At 34.9% G+C, this 16,834-nt stretch overlaps 1 protein-coding gene and 1 long non-coding RNA gene across 2 annotated transcripts; both read right to left on the bottom strand.

Moving 5' to 3' along the window:
* On the bottom strand, positions 1-7,564 carry LOC144424319 (uncharacterized). Its single transcript, XR_013476618.1, has 3 exons — positions 7,459-7,564; positions 6,825-6,877; positions 1-63 (listed from the first exon to the last, which is right to left on the bottom strand). It is a non-coding gene; the product is annotated as an uncharacterized LOC144424319 (long non-coding RNA).
* Positions 7,565-7,668: 104 nt separating this feature from the next.
* LOC144424241 (uncharacterized) lies at positions 7,669-16,834 on the bottom strand. The gene is made up of 6 exons (XM_078113357.1): positions 16,713-16,834; positions 14,946-15,036; positions 10,511-10,653; positions 8,739-8,774; positions 8,310-8,474; positions 7,669-7,721 (listed from the first exon to the last, which is right to left on the bottom strand). The coding sequence occupies exons 1-6, from the start codon at positions 16,774-16,776 to the stop codon at positions 7,669-7,671; spliced, it is 552 nt and encodes a 183-aa protein (XP_077969483.1). The 5' UTR covers positions 16,777-16,834.

Here is a 16,834-nt window from a genome sequence, read left to right as displayed (position 1 = left end):
CTGTATGTGGACACCGATGATCTTTCTTGCAAGTCTTTACTTCGCCATTAGCCACTATTGAACCTAAAAATAGTTGAGGGTATTTGTGAAGAGAAACCTAATACTTAAGGTCACTAAAATATTTGTTTGGAGACTAAACAGTTATAATATAGGTATTGTTTGGAAAATTGAGTTTCCCGATTATTCGTTGTCAGAGAAAGAACTACAAGTATAGAAAATGGTAAATTAGAGCACCGTCGACATAGATTGGATGACATCTCAACACAAGACAATTAATCAGAAATAATGGCTTTTTATTGACCAATGAAAGATATGAGAGCACAAAAACATAAGAAAAATTAATCGCACCCAAACATCAACAAATGTTTTTGACTCTGAATATCAAACAAATTCATCATGATATGAGAAAAGGGGGGAAAAACGAGCAACATTTAGAGCAGTGGTTCTCAACCGCCGGTCCGCGGACCAGTGGCGGTCCGCGACGACCTTGCTGCCGGTCCGCCAAATATATTCCAATATAAATATATCAATATCAAATTGCAAAATACAAAGTATTGACTTCATGTCCATTAATTTTATGATTTTTTAACTCTTATGGATTCGTAGTACCGGTATTCACCTAACAACCAAACTTGGCGACAGGTCCTCCGGATGAATTTAATATTAGAGCATCTAGGGCAGTGGTTCCCAACCTTTTTTATATCGCGGCACACCTATCACAAAACACGAACATTTTCTACTCATAAAAAGTGCGAACAAATGGTTAATAGTTACCGATATTACATCTGTTTTCTTACATTAATGTAAACGAGAGCGTCTTCGGAGGACCTCATATTATTGTAAACGTTGCGCGACCGCACGGGTAATACGTGGCCTTCAAACGCGCCGCCGATCACGCGCTTGGGTTTTGCTCGTCGTTCCACGTTACGCCCTTATTATTATCACATGTATTCTCGATTTTTCACAACTTAATTAATTTTTGTTAAAATTCAATAAATTTCTCCCATTTCCAAAATCATTCAATAGTGTTATTGTCGGTACTTGCGAGAGAAATGAAAGAGGTAAATAAATTGTATTTCATTACTACTATTAATTATTATCGCTAAAAACACTAAATAGGTTTAAAGTTGTTATAAACAATTTTCACCGCTGGACGTATTTTTTCTCGTTATGAATTTTGTGCAAGGCCCGGGCATAATTTGATGGCAAAGATCATAGCATTTACTATTTCGAAACGCTTATTCAACTTTTCGGACTGCAGAAACTATCCGAAAAAGATAACCGTTTTTGTGCTCGAGATATGAAATAATCGTCGATTTCACCACGTTTTCGTGAAGTAGTGCAATTCATCAAATCTATGAAGGTTTTATTTAGTTTCATTGCATCAGTTTTTGGACTACCACGCGTTTCGCCAGATTGCAAGCGTGATTACAGATCGTATATTTTCATCGAATCGAATAATTTTAACGAATTGTCGAATATCGGGTTGAATTCGGGATTTTATTCCGATGTTTATCTTTTGGATCGGCTTCGATCTTTTTGTCACCGTTTGTAAATTAACTGTCTTAATTTTAAGCAAAAAATATTATCATTTCTGATGCCGGAATGCGGATATTTTTGAAAGTAATACGTGGTATTCAAACGCGCCGCCGATCACGCGCTTGAGTTTTGCTCGATGTTCCACGTTACGCCCTCATTATTATCACATGTATTGTCAATTTTTCACATCTTAATTCTTTTTTGTTACAATTCAATATGTTTCTCCCATTTCCAAAATCGTTCAATAGTGTTATTGTCGGCACTTGCGAGAGAAATGAAAGAGGCAAACAAACTGTATTTTATTACAACAACTAATTATTATCGCTAAAAACACTAAATAGGTTTAAAGTTGTTATAAACAATTTTCACCGCTGAACGTATCTTTTCACGTTATGAATTTCGTGCAAGGCCCGAGCATAATTTGATGGCAAAGCTCATAGCATTTACTATTTCGAAACGCTTATTCGACTTTTCAGGCTGCAGAAACTATCCGAAAAAGATAACCGTTTTTGTGCTCGAGATATGAAATAATCGTCGATTCCACCACTCTTTCGCGAAGTAGTGCATTTTATCAAATCTATGAAAGTTTTATTGAAATTCATTGCATCAGTTTTTGAACTACCACGCGTTTCGCCAGATTGCTGGCGTGATTACCGATCGGGTGGGAAAAATAGTATATTTCCATCGAATCGAATAATTTTGACGAATTGTCGAATATCGGGTTGAATTCGGGATTTTATTCCGATGTTTATCTTTTGGATCGACTTCGATCTTTTTGTCACCGTTTGTAAATTAATTTCTGACGCCCGAATGCGGATATTTTTGAAGACGATAGTTCTCCTTCTTGATTTTACTTTTCTGTTGTGGCTGTTTTATTTTCGTAATAAATAGTGAATAAAAACCCTGCAAAGTCATTGCGTAAATCCTGAATGCTATTTTGAGTTTAAATTATGATTAAATAAGTCGGCAATAATGACAATTCTACTAGTCAAATAATAATTCCTTGGTAAAATTCCGCACAATAATTCCACTTAGTCTGTCTGACTCCGGGATCCGCCCCGAAACCCGGGGTTTCGGGATCGGGATTTCCCGTGGTCCCAACCCTACATAGTACGGTACCTGAAAAATTCTCAGTTTGCACGTTCCGTAATTTGACAGTAGGCCTATAATTTAGCGAGGTTTGATAGTAAAATGGAGGCAAACAAACAGGGAAATATTATTCAGTTCAAACAGCTCTACTTCGTCTTGCAGAAACTTCATTAGAACAGCGTTTAACACGTTTAATATTAAAAATACAGCAGCAAATTTCTCCTTAAATTGGATTGTCTTCTTTTACACCGCCTACGTTGGTTCTAATTGCATTCCTTTGATTATGTTTTGTGTTCGTGACATTTTTGTTGGATTTTGAAGGTCCGCCGGTCCGCAAAAATTATTTTCAAATTTTACCGGTCCGCAAACTGAAAAAGGTTGAGAACCACTGATTTAGAGTATACCTGTTAAAACCTCATGCAGAGTCAACGATTAAGAAGGAAAGTTTGTATCTGGATATTACAGAACAAAAGCTCAATTCACATAAGGAGTGGAAAAACGTGGGGTATCGTTAGTAAACAGAACTACCAGGCAACTACATGAAGGATTTAACCCTTTCCATTCTCAACAGAGTACACACATAGTTACTTGCTGTTTTGGGTTCATTTTGCATTATTTTTTATTAAACATGATGTCTCCATGTCCAGAAAGAGATATTTATTTAGGATTTAAATACAGTCACTTCGATTCAGAAACATACATGGGAGGTAGGATGTCTGATCACCAATCACCTTCGTTTCTGATGTGAAAAATCACCATTTTGTCCCAAAATATATAAGCAGATGTCAGTAAAAGTAGTAGCAGCCTAGCATACAAATATATTTTGCATGAAATTCATATGACAATGCCTGCGGCAAAATCGAATCACAAGAATAAAGACAAAGTGGGTGGCTGATGTTTTGCTCAGCAAACAAACCAAAGCTATACGACGACAAAAACAACAGACATGGGAATTCAAAAATATGTTTCGGGCGTTGATTTTTGTGCAATAAAACATTGTGTTTTCGTCTTTTCTTACTGCCTATCGGTATCCTTCTTATGTTTAGCTCATACGTACAGTGTCTTGACGGTTGTTGGATACCAACAAATGCATGATAACCAGTCTGACGCTGACATATTTTAGTACCACTTTGAGTAGACCTGGCGTAACAATGTTTGCATATGTAATTACTGGCCCTGTTCACCGTTCTCCATAAATTGGGGGAACTAGCCAACGTAAGACGCCGATCGCTCGTGGTGACTCATGCGCCAATGATAGCAAACCGACCGACGTCAGCGACCTCTTTCGTAAAAGGTTCGTTCCGCCGATCTGACATTTATTATGGAAGTCAAGTGTGGAATTATCAAGCCTTGCTTTAAGTGTAAACGTATAAGAAGCAGACTTGCATCCGTTGCTCAAATTGTCAAGCACTCACTTGATTTTATGCTGAAAAGCACAGTATCACTCACGGCATGAGTAACCATTTCCAACCATAATAGGTCCGTGTTGGTTTGAAAAAGAAGATGAATAAGCTCAATCGGAAAATAAGGAAATTCACGTGGTGGCAGTGGGAGAGTTCTGGGCATCCCTCAAACGATGTAGAAAGATTGATCTAGATCAGGGGTTCCCAAACTTTTTTGTACCAGTGCCCCCATACAGTAATTTATATAAATAAAACTTCATCTCTCCCCGCCACTACAAAAAAATGCAAAGTCAGAAACGAATATATATATTACAGTCCAAGTAAACAAGAAGACAAATCATAGTTCATATAGTGTTTTTAATGAGATGGATGAGCTTGGTGGTCTTCAGCGAGTTTTTTAATATTTGGTTACATTTTCGTCAGGCATAATCTCATATCACCCAGTTTATTGATGAAAAGGCGATTTCGTTGTTTTGATAGCAATGATGTCACGGATAAAAAAAAAATTTTCTCCCAAATAAGAGGTCGGAAATGACAGAATCACCGGGTACTTGCCTGATGACCTGCACCAAAATACATTATAACGATCTTCGGTGAAAATCATCTTCGATTCCTCATTATGTACCACGGCTAACAGTTCGGATACCAGTCCATAAAATTAATAATTAGCCATTTGTTTGTTTCAGATTCATGAAATTGGTAGTAGGGGAAGCCGTAACCGACCATCGGCTACGCCAGGGGTCGGCAACCTCGATCGCGGGCCAAAATTAAGGGTTGCAATTCTTGGCGGGCCGCACATATTTTTTAAAAGTTAAAAACGGAACAGCGCGCATAGACTGCGACAATTCGTGAACTCAGTCGTCTTATTAAATGTAAAAAATACAAATGAAATTTAATGTGACACTGTCTTGTTGCTGCACCACGCGTGATAGCTTTTCGGCGGCACACTGAATGAAGTCAAGATTGAAATATTTTCTAATTGGGCATCACTAATTCTAGTTCTCTGCCTGGTTTGTTAAATTTTGACAGAGATTTTTATTAAGAAGATACATTTTTATAAAAATCAAGCAGCGATGCATCTCTCGAATAGAATATAAATTTTATTTCCTCATTGCATTGCATCTCAGGGAGCCCCATTTGAATATTTTTGCGCTATTGAAACCCCGCATTTAGCCTCAACTTTTTTGCGGTTGCCATTTGTCTAATTATAATTAAATTGTAGGATCGTTAAACGAGTAGCTGTTCACTAAATTGTTAGACTATAATATACTTTTGTCCAAACGTGTCTCACAATAAATTTTGTTACGTAAAATATATAATCTACTCCTCGAGTTAGATTATAAAATTAATTCATCGTCAAAACGCCGTTTTGTCGTCCTAATTCATTGAAGCTTCGTGGGTCGGTTCATTTTACTCCAACCCCTGGGCTACGCGAACTCCCTTACGGTGGAGTAATTCCAGTAATTCTCTCGCGTGTGATTATCGCCTACGGGATTAAAACCTGCAAATGCACACAGAATACAGTAATCAAGAGCACGATATCTCAGCCGCCAACAAAAACAGTTTCGCGAAATCGCCCCCTTCGGCTTTTTCGCCCCTTTCTGTATCGTTTTCGGCTACCGGGGAGAGATGTAAATTTAGTTTCAGCATCTACTAAAAAAAGCTACATTTACGAAGAGACATGCAAAACAACAAAATTTACGGACTTTTCTAACTTTATATTCATAACTATCATACATGTGTCCATCAGCCCCTTCACGAAGTATATTGTTAATGCTGAATATGTTTTGCTAATTATAACTAACAAGCGAGCTATGCTCAAATGCGGCCCATTCATTTGCCATGAACTCCCGACATTTTTAACAATATTTTTCAAACAGTTGAGAAATTCAAGACTGGAATTCTTGGTCGCCGGGAAAGTCATCTAGAACATTAGAACATATTTTAAAGAAAATAGAACGTTTACGCAAAACGTCCCAGATTTCCAAATCTGTTTTTTTTTTATGGGGTGAGAGAGGCGTATGTGTATGAGAGGTGAGGTGTATGACTTGTTCTTATTGATCACAACTGTTTTGTTTTCAAGTAAAGGACCAAACCCCCATTGGTGGTCTATTCAATCAGAACAAGAGAAAGAAACCCTAGGAATTTGGATTGGACAATGTGCCTGAAATTTCACAATTGCCTGATTTACTCGTTTCACTATTGAAGGTGAAAATTGCCTAAATATATTAAATAAAATGATTCAATTATATCAATATATTTTATGACTTCTTTCGTCAAAAATGTGCAAATTTGTTTGAGAACAGTTAATACTCAACCCCCAATGAACATAGACCAATATAAATGACAAAAGTAAAAATGTCTTGCATTTGTGAGGGTATGGCTTATTCAGAACACTCAAAATTGTATGTGGAAAAAGTCAAATATTACATGAAGAATTGACAGCAATTGGGAAAATGCACGAAAGAACATTATGTTTGGTGTGAAGAATGAATTGGCAAATCAGAATACTGAATCTGGAAGATTCGAATCTCAAATTAGTCGAAATCACGGTGATTCGATAAAAGGATTTGTTCTAGTATTTTTAGAAGAAGAAAGCGTAAATATACCTGATGCAAAGAATCGTTATTATTGCACAATTTTCAAGTTTTCCAGCTTTACTATTAAATGAAAATAATGATTATTATTGGTGCCAATAGCAAAATATTTTTAGTGGTATACCAGTTGCGATAAATCAGCATAGTATTTCTGGTCATGCAAGCCCTTTTGACAAATTTTTGAATTATGTTTTACCTGCACAATTGTTTTTACAATTTGCTTCGTCTGATGAATCTTCGCAGTCGACTCTGAAAAGTATTTGAATAAAACCTGTAATGGGTATTTTATTTTATTGAGCTTTGTTCACATCTTCGCCTTCTAAGTGACTCAAATAGAAAAAGTCGAATCGGCACATCATGCTATTAAGTTAACAATATATTATGGAAACTTTGTTTAGATTAACCAAATTATCTCCAAAAAATATACCGTCAATTTTCCATGCGGGTCATGGGTCTTTATCCGAAATTTCCGATTTCATATGCTTGTTAAAGTAAAAATGAATTTGGTATAGTGCGTAAAGCTTTGGTGTGTCTTTACTTGAATTTCAATTTTTCTTCTAATTACAATTACTACATAATAATATTTCAAAATTTTCTGATCAAAGTTAGTGAGATGCACTGTGAAGATATTCAAAGTTATTTCAGCGGAAATCACCAGAATGCATGAATATCTGTAATTTTGTGGCCAAAATTATTGGAATTATTGCGATCAGTAAAACACTAATACTTACTTGCCTATAAATACGGATAAATCTTGTTTTGATTGTATCATATAACATTCAACAGAAGTATCAGCTATATGATATTTTTTTTTATATTCTGTAACTTACTTTCCATTGCAAATATTTGTTGTTGTGATATAAACATGCGAATTGATGCCTGTGCTGCATTTCCATTGCGGCGATAGGGATTGATTTTTACCTGAACAGAAAAATCTGATTATCGGGGATTAAAACTCTGTAAGAGCGAGTTTCCCGGAATATCAGAGCTCGACTCAAAAATCTAGATGAACCGACAACCATATGCTTGTTATTTTAATGTCAAGTCCCAGATATGTTGAACGTAATAACGTAAAGTCGTAAACAATATCGAGCTAGAAAGAACGTGTAAAATACTTTTAATATGTCAACGACATTTGATACGATATGACGGAAAGTATTTAACATAAAATAAATTGAAAGACTTATAATCTTACAATTGTTGAAGCCGCTGAATTGATTGTTCTGGATTACAAAACAAACGTCTAATCAACGGCACCCTTTAACGAAGTGGTTTACAACATGTATATTCTGGGGACCGGTACCGGTTTATGTATGCTGGCGGGACGGTAGCAAAATATTCCAATTATTGAAACAAAAAAAAACTATGTGTATTCGCGTAACATACAGCGATATTTTGTCACTGACTGTGTTGCGTCTAACACAAAAAAATAAATGCGTGGAAAGGATTAGTTTCCTATTTGTGTTCTTGCTAAACTTAAAAATCTTACAACTCACACGACAAGACTGTTTTGCATACCGGTGGTTTTTCCTACCAACGCCCATTACAGGGGCTAATTCTGTGACCTATGGATTCTAGTATATTCTTTAACCACGTTATATTGCTATTGACTCTAATGCATTAACTTTGCGTTTATGTCTTGATGCATTATATTATGAAAAAGACGCCTTATATCACTTACCCCAGTCTACGTGATTGCATATTTCAGGTGGGGGGCCTCGTTTTCTACATATGCATTCATCAGATAAATCGGGACAATGAAAAATACCGTCGCACAGGTTGCCAAACTTTATGATGGTCGGATGATTGAGACAGAGAAAACATTTTTCATTCAGCAGTTCTTTTCCTAGAAGCAATATACATATAAATCCAAATTAAGTATTAAATCTATTGCAATTTGGAAAATAAATTGAAATGATGCTGATTTAATGAAATACTTGTTTGTATATCAATTTCTCCAAACCAGTGTGTTATGTCATCGGAGCTAAAAATTGACTCGGATCAAAATGAAAATTTAGACATTTTTATATATTTAAGATGTTGTAGTAACTCATTCGCCAGAAACCTGGCTGGATAAGATAAACCTTGTTGATTAGGACAAAAAACTTACTTTCTTCGTTAATATTGCACAGGCACTCGTCCGACTCTGCATAAATAATGAAAAATATAACAGTAATGGTAATGTATTGGGAGATAAAACTGGTATATATTTTTTAAGTGAGATCTCATTCTATTACCAAAAAAACTTAAATTGGATGAAACAGTTTGTTAGTAAGGACATTGTATATTGTGTATTGCCTTACTGCAGATTACAATTGATCACAATACTCGCGCCTCTAAAAGCCAGGAACGTGTATCGATTTTGAAATTCGGTTTTCGGGTTTCCTCATACCGTATGGCGTGGGCATCTTTGAAACTTATCTCGCAAGCGTACATTTAGATTTGGACAGATTTTACATTGTGACACAAAGATAACCTCTATGACTAAATAGGAAAAAGAGAAATTGTTGCAACTGTCCCACGGAAATCGGCCAAATCAAAAAGCATGGGAAATTTTAGCAAAGCTCGCAAGCAAAATCGGAAAAATTTTCATTTGTTTTCGATTAAACCTAGTGCATTATGGACAACAATTGTATAAGTTAATAATAGCCTTTCAATGAGAACATTAGATTTAAGTCAATATCAAAATCAATTTTATTCAATATATTCTTCGTCATCACAATTTTGCTGCGTCAACTTGAAGTAAACAACCACGTTACGCAATTAAGTCGTTGCGCAACGACTTTACGCATTTACGTCGTCACGTAGCTTTACGTTTCTTACATAAAACGTCGCTTTTGATTGCAAGTGTGTAACGTACTTTAGGCATGCGATTGAAAATATAATGATTGTAGAAACTTTACTGTATAATACAGATATATAAGCCAGTCACTAAACTACTGAGTCAGGCTTGAATAAATGCTTGATGCATACAAAATAAATATGTGTTAAAGTGTTTAGGAGGTAGAGCATAAGTTGCGGAATCAAAGTCTTTAAGTATTGTAAAGCTATTAATTGAGGTAAACATATAGCGCTCATTCGCGATATACAAACCAATTTGCGCGTTACGTTCGTTTAACCTCAATTAGCCATCATATAGAGTTTACGACAAATAACACGACGGATGTTTATACTGGCGTTTGATGCCCGTACGCACCGTGCCGAACTTTTGAATCCATTCGTTTTCATTGTTTTATTCATTTTCTCGAGAAAGATTTGCTTGCTCTATTTCTGGTTACTCCCAAAATTCTGGAATGTAAATGGTCTTTTTTTCATCCACATTGCGCGGCTTTATGAAACTCTTGAAAACGCACGAGTTGTACGGTGACCATATAAAGTCGTCGCTGTCTATAACCAGCATGATAGACGGTAAAATAAATAAAATCGATATCGTATTTGAAACTGCGTCATTTGGTAGTTTTGTGATTGTCGCCACATGAAGATGTTATAGCTGTTTGCAACCTCCAAAAAATGTAATCAAGGCCTTTTCGATATTTTTCATCAATCTTCGATCAAGATTCGTTCGAATATAAAACTCTTATCCGCGACCAATGCCATTGCTGTTATGTCATAGTGTAAAGGTCGAATGAGTAAATTCACTTAAAAGTTGGTTATTAGAAAATCAGTTATCCTTAATAGGTCATTTTTTAAGTATAACAAGGAAGCAATGCTCAAACCTAGGCAACGGAAGACCGCGCCTTGGTCCTGCCAAGGAAATGCTCGAGAGAACGAAGTTTGCAACAATGGCGCGAAAGCTGTAAGGAATGGTCGAGTAATACAATATGAAAAGGTTCGAAATAATTTCATGAAAAGCATTTGAACAACGTATTTAAAAATACATACCATCAATACAATGAGACATTCCATCACAAATATATTTAGATGGCAGTAAACATTTTTTATCACGACCATTAATATCATTCGCATCACATTCGATGCCTCCTCTTTCGTCTTGATTGTCGTAAACAATTTCATCACTGCCATCTCTGTGGGGGGAAAATAAAATAATTAGCATATTGAAATGCTAAGAATTTTAATTGAAATTTAGATAGAGTTATTATATGGCGTCATTTCTGGCTATCTTTCAATGTTATGCTGTTCCAAAATGTTGAGTGAACCCAATCGCTACAACACCACTTCAACACAGTAAGATTTCGGTCTTTATATAGTTTTCCATTTTCACCCATTCTTTCCTCTACCTAACTCTTGACAAAAACCTTGCCAGTATGCTCGGATCACCCGCGCACAAAGAAATATTATACTTTTCAATTTGGCCAAGTCACACGGATAGAGGGGAGAACAACCAATTAAATCACAAGATGCACCAACATATATAAGTAATTATCTTACAAAATGAATCATGTGCTAAAAACATCTGAATATTCTTTGATTTGTCATAGAATTGAACAAAGCAACTACCATACATAACCATTGTCAGTTATTAACGAGGAAGATGGACAAATTTTGTTGTTGTTGTATAGTGCATAAATTACATTTCCATGATGTTTCAAATTATAAGACATCTAGTTAAAAAATGATGTAGGCAGAGTCTCTTTGTTTGATTGTCTCGCATAATTATATCCATGCTATGATTCAGAAATGTCAGGTTTAAATCCATACCATTTATTTACATTTCCATAGTAAACGAAAATTCTTATAAAAATTAGGACATGGCTACCTCACAAATGTGCAATATGAATATTATTTTTGGATCTACCTTGTATGCTCGGTATAGGTAACTAATTCTTTGCACATTAAAATAACATACAAACTTGTTTATCATTATGAAACAACAAAGAACATCCCCTGTTCATTATATACGAAGCAGGGTGGCCAACACGTCGTTAGCCACGCATCGATCGCGTCGTCCCGATTGAGAATTCGGTAACATACTTTAAAATATTGCCTTGAGCAAGTTTCATGCAGCGCATGTTGTGTGCTTTTAAACAGGAATACTACAGTACTGTGTACGCACAAAATACAACACAGTATACACATATAGTATTTATGCCTGTCTGTGCAAGGCCGATAAAGCCTATTATTACATAACAGAGGCAAGTTTCGCCGCTGCCAATTGTAAGAAATGAACGCACCGAATATCGTGTGTCTTGACTAACGAACGATCGTACAACAACTTCTGCAGTATGCGGAAGTATTTGTCTCAATCGCAGTGGTATCAGAATGCCTAATTCTTTCGAATTTCAAGCGAGCAGAGAAAGGGGCTTGGACGAAATTGTAAATTAGGAAGTATGGCCAGTCATCTAACATTTGTGGTTTGGGAATATTTTTTTTTGCTGTTTAGATAATACGTGGATAATTGGCAAGGTTTTTTGAGGAATTTTCAACACTTACGACTAAAGATTAGATAACTCTAAATTCTGAATTGTATGATTTGAATAAATCTTAAATAAATGGTGAAGCATTTACTCTGCATACAATTACATAATCAAATTAATTGGCACGTAAAAACACATTTTTTTGTGGCGATTTCATAAAGAATGCGCCCAAAGAACCGAGCTTATTAGCAGCGGTGGAATTTCTTTGCAGTTATCTGCATATTCAAACTCATTTGTTTTTGTGGATGACCTCATTACTGAATTGTCGATCTCGAGCTATTTTGACAATTTGAGTCGTAGGTTGACCAACCCTGAATTACACTATCGCCGTACTTCCAAGCAGTGACTAGTGAGTTTTGGAAAAGTGGAAAAAATCTAAAAATTGAAATCTGAGACCTTCAAATATTCAATTTTTTTCTATTCTTCAAAATTGTCATTTAGATACCAACTATCATAAATATACGTTATCAATATAGATGGATATTCTATTTTTTTTCTCATCCTCATTTTTGACAAATAATACTCGAAGATGCAGCTAAATAAGTCACTTTACATTGTTTGGTATAGTTCAGGGGTGGGCAATTACTTTCCTGAGTGGGCCGGATGCGGATAATAGATTTGATAACTGGGCCGGATGATCAAAACTCAATATGATCAAAAGCGTTTAATTTGCAAATACCTAGACATATTGATTAATGGGACGTTATTATAGAGTATATTACGACATCTGCACAGAGAAAGTTGATAGAAAAAAAGCTCAAGAGCTAGGCTCTGGCTAAAGTTTACATTAAAGACAGCACAGTGTAACAATTAAAGTCATTATGTCGTTATTCGATAAATTCAAAGGTTGCACGGTACCAAGAGAGTAAATGATGCGCCATTCGCGTCTTTTACAAATGAAATTACTGTAAACTGGAATTTCGAAGTGGCGAGTGGTAGATTTGTCAAGTCATTGCGTCTCTAAGAACGCAAGTCTGCCCGTTTCACTGATCGCGTTTCAGTATTGTAAAGCATTAGATATTTGCAGCAGGGGATATAGTAAATACCATTGAAAGATCAGCTTTGAAAGAAAATTAAAAATGACATGAGTACAGGCAGAATCATTTAATTCAAGTACTGTAATTCATGTACTAGAACAGTGATTCTCAAACTTTTTTTGTACCATCGCCCCCATACTATACTTTTTACATTATCATCGCCCCCAAAACTACAACAAAACATCAAATTACAAACAAATGTATTGCAAATCAATTGAGAAATATCATGATGCATGATGTTTTTAATAAGATGGATGAATTTCAACAAGGTTTTTTGATATTTGAAGACTTTTTCGTCGAGTGCAATCTCAAATCATCATCCTACTTCGATTTGATTCGACCCTTTTCCCGCCAAAATAAGAGGTTTATAAATCAAAAAACAATCAACAGTTCTACTTTGTCAAAATGCCAGATGACTTGCGCAACTATATTTTCAGTACATTTACGTGGAAAAAGTCGTCGCGATCACGCCATTCGTTAAAATTGCCGACTTTTTCGGCAATGATGATTTTTCTGTTGCGCAAAATATTCAGTTCATGGCCTATATGAGCATTGAAATTGTTTCGCCATATTATTTCAATTATTTTAACGTAAATCGCCGTTGCGCCGAGTTACAATAAATGAAAGTATTACTATTCTAAAATACTACAATCTGCGTACTTAAAAGTCCCCGGTATTCTGCGTGATTTTAACAAGAAATGCTTTGAATTTTTGCGAACTTGGTTTAAGATATCACCGTTTGCAAAATCCCAATGTCAGCCATGAATCCTATAGAAAACATGTGTTGGGGCATTCACGAACGCACGAATAAACTTGCAGGCCCAAATGCTGATATATCAGGAGCTAGAGTTTTTGAATGACATAAATAAATCCGATACATGATTTTGTACATCATATTTAGGTGCTTATAATATGTGAGGAATTACGGTATTTACTTTGGCCAACGATCAATTATCGATATTTTCAATGGAATTTCAATTTATATCATTGATATTTCAACGGGAATTTATATTTACAAGAACTATAGTCATAATTTCAGCAGGCACAAGTGGGCCGGATGAGACACTCTGGTGGGCCGGATCCGGCCCGCGGGCCGTAATTTGCCCACCCCTGGTATAGCTAGACTGCAGTATAATGATAGACGCACTATATATATCATCCCGGATATACTTTGATGAACATTGGGTGGACGCAAGTTGTTCTACTGAGAGTAAATACTGAAGAAATATTTCTTTTTTTTCTTATCGCCACAATTAATTATTTATTCAATGTTTTAAGAGGAAAATGACGAAAAGTGAAATTCACAAAGCATTAGGTATTAATCAAATAGTTGATTTAACAATAGAAATCAAAAATACACTTTTGCCAGCAAACATGCCTTTGAATTAGATTCAATGTACTATGTAGTCAAGCCTAGAGTCAAACAGGAAGTTCCCAGCTATTTCCTTGTTGTTTGTCTTGTTGTTAGGATACGCTAAAGTTTTATTGATTATATCCAATGCACCACAAGGTATATTTAGATACACAAATATAAACGATAGAGAAACACATTGATACGTAACCACTTTCAACACATCGTCGCAGCACCAAATAACTTCAAATACTTCCTGATCTGGAATGAATATTTCAAGTCGGTATTTCTTGACTAAAATGCAGTAAACTCTAATTTGCTCATTGCAGTTCTTTAGCAAGAACAAAATAGTGAGTACAAAATAAGGTCTTGCTGTTATTGTCGCAATATTCAACTACCGGTATATGGAACAATTTTACTATTCACCGTTAAAAAGAGCCTGTTAGAGAAAACAACATTAAAATGGGGTAGATGTCATCGAAAGTCACGTTTTCGCAATAGTCATTATATCCATTTATTTGAGAATTCCCATCCTGTTCTATTTCTATTCTTACCTGCAATCACGATTTCCGTCGCAAAAATAAGACCAATGAATGCATTGCGTTCGGTCGAAGCAAGAGTACTCATCTTTGGAACAGCCAGATCCTGTACGAAAGAATGATATCATGAATAAAATTTTTACTTTGCACCAATCATCTTTTTGTGCCATCAATATCGCTTCCATAATTTTAACATGAAAACTAATTGAAAATGTCTATTTTCTGGTTGAAAGTTGTAACTGCACAGATATAAATGAATCAGTGCAGGATGGGTCTAAAGCAGTCAACAGGATAAAATCAGTAAACAAGTTATTTATTTTTAAATTAATAAATACAATTGGGGTAGAACGAAAACGGGTTGAACGTTCAAATTAAATTCAAAACTACAATGCATCAAGTATTAGATGCTCATATTGCATTAAATATTGAAATAATGAGAAATATATTTTTCGTCTAATTTTTTTTGGTAATATATAAACATTTATTTCATTGTGAAACTTAGGATATCTAAATTTTATAATATAGCTTAATCAATTAATCAAGCCGATCTTCGACCTCCTGTATTAAATCTGAGCATTAATTTCCCATTGAATAAGTCGTTTATCTACAATTTTTAATGCCAAATGGACAAAATTGTTTTAATTTTACAATTTAAAAAATAAGAATTCGTTTTAATCAGCTCATTCCCAAGCACAAGAAATCACGTTAGGTGGTTTTAAAGCGGATACAGGTATGCGAGCGCTCATTTACTTGGCTCACAACACTTCATTTTGATTTATTATAAATTATAACTACGACAAATACGAAAACATGATCACAGCCTTAATTTCTCGAAAGCGATGAAAAACTTGTTGTCATCTATTACTGTGAATAAGTAAAAGCAATACGGTTCAAATCCCAAACTATTTAAATTCAGAAGAGACTGATAAAATAGTTCGGTTTAGGTCTTTTCAAACAGCAACAAATTACCTATTTCGAGAATTTCATATATAAGTGGAAGTGAGACAACAAGTTGATGAAGTAACAATGCTTAATCAATATAAATTTTATTTCGTTTGCCTAACGAATTTATGAATACAATTCAGCGCCAACCTAACCGCCAACCGCCGAATATCAACCTAAAATAGATTGCATCATGATATTACCAAAAAAAATGTTTCCTTACGCGACTGATAGAATTTGATTATATCTAACTAATAGTAATTGCAAAAATCATTTTTTCAAATTTGCATTATTCACTATACTTTTCAAACTTTTGCTTTCGATTTTTTCTGTTGTTAAAATTACAATTGTAAATAAGTTATTCAACTTCAGTTTGTAATTTGCAAATAAATTTACACTGCTACACCTCTTCTTACAAATGAATCATCATTGAGAGTTATTTATACAAATTCAAGATATTATATTGTATTGAACCGGTCAATTTCTACATAAAAAAAAAAAAAAAATTTCAAAAGTTAAAGAACTAAAAGAGATTCTGATGGATGGTATTCTTTTTGTAACCCATTTTGTTCTTAAACGCCGAATGTCATACTTACCAATATTTCTGACAGTTACTCGACACGTGAAACTTATGAATCAAATTTAAAAAAAAACAATTAAATTGTTGAAATAGTTTAGAAATCTAAGTAAGATCACAGAGCAGTTAAAATTATATACGTGGGTTAACTACTCTGCGTATGATTATGCTAGTATCGATACAATATTTTGTATATAATATCTATCTCATTAACACCAAGATTTTCTCATTTTTATACAATTATTATATTTAAATTTTATTACCTTCATCTATTTTGAATGCAAGCAAAACGCATACGACCAGCACAGAAACAACGCCATTCTCCATGAGTAGAATTCCACTTTTGTGCTCCAAGAGAATGTAATTATTGATGCCTTGTAATTGA

This window comes from Styela clava, chromosome 6 (assembly GCF_964204865.1).
Source record: "Styela clava chromosome 6, kaStyClav1.hap1.2, whole genome shotgun sequence".
NCBI lineage: Eukaryota > Metazoa > Chordata > Ascidiacea > Stolidobranchia > Styelidae > Styela > Styela clava.
This window is presented reverse-complemented; position numbering and strand designations above follow the sequence as displayed.

What these genes read in the sequence shown, in the direction of transcription:
- LOC144424241 (XM_078113357.1), bottom strand. Translation starts at nt 16,776, where the DNA reads ATGGAGAATGGCGTTGTTTCTGTGCTGGTCGTATGCGTTTTGCTTGCA. An exon ending in TGCATTCAAAATAGATGAAG is followed by an intron (nt 15,037 to 16,712) that starts GTAATAAAATTT and finishes TCTTTCGTACAG; the next exon opens with GATCTGGCTGTTCCAAAGAT. An exon ending in GTGCAATATTAACGAAGAAA is followed by an intron (nt 8,475 to 8,738) that starts GTAAGTTTTTTG and finishes TATTGCTTCTAG; the next exon opens with GAAAAGAACTGCTGAATGAA.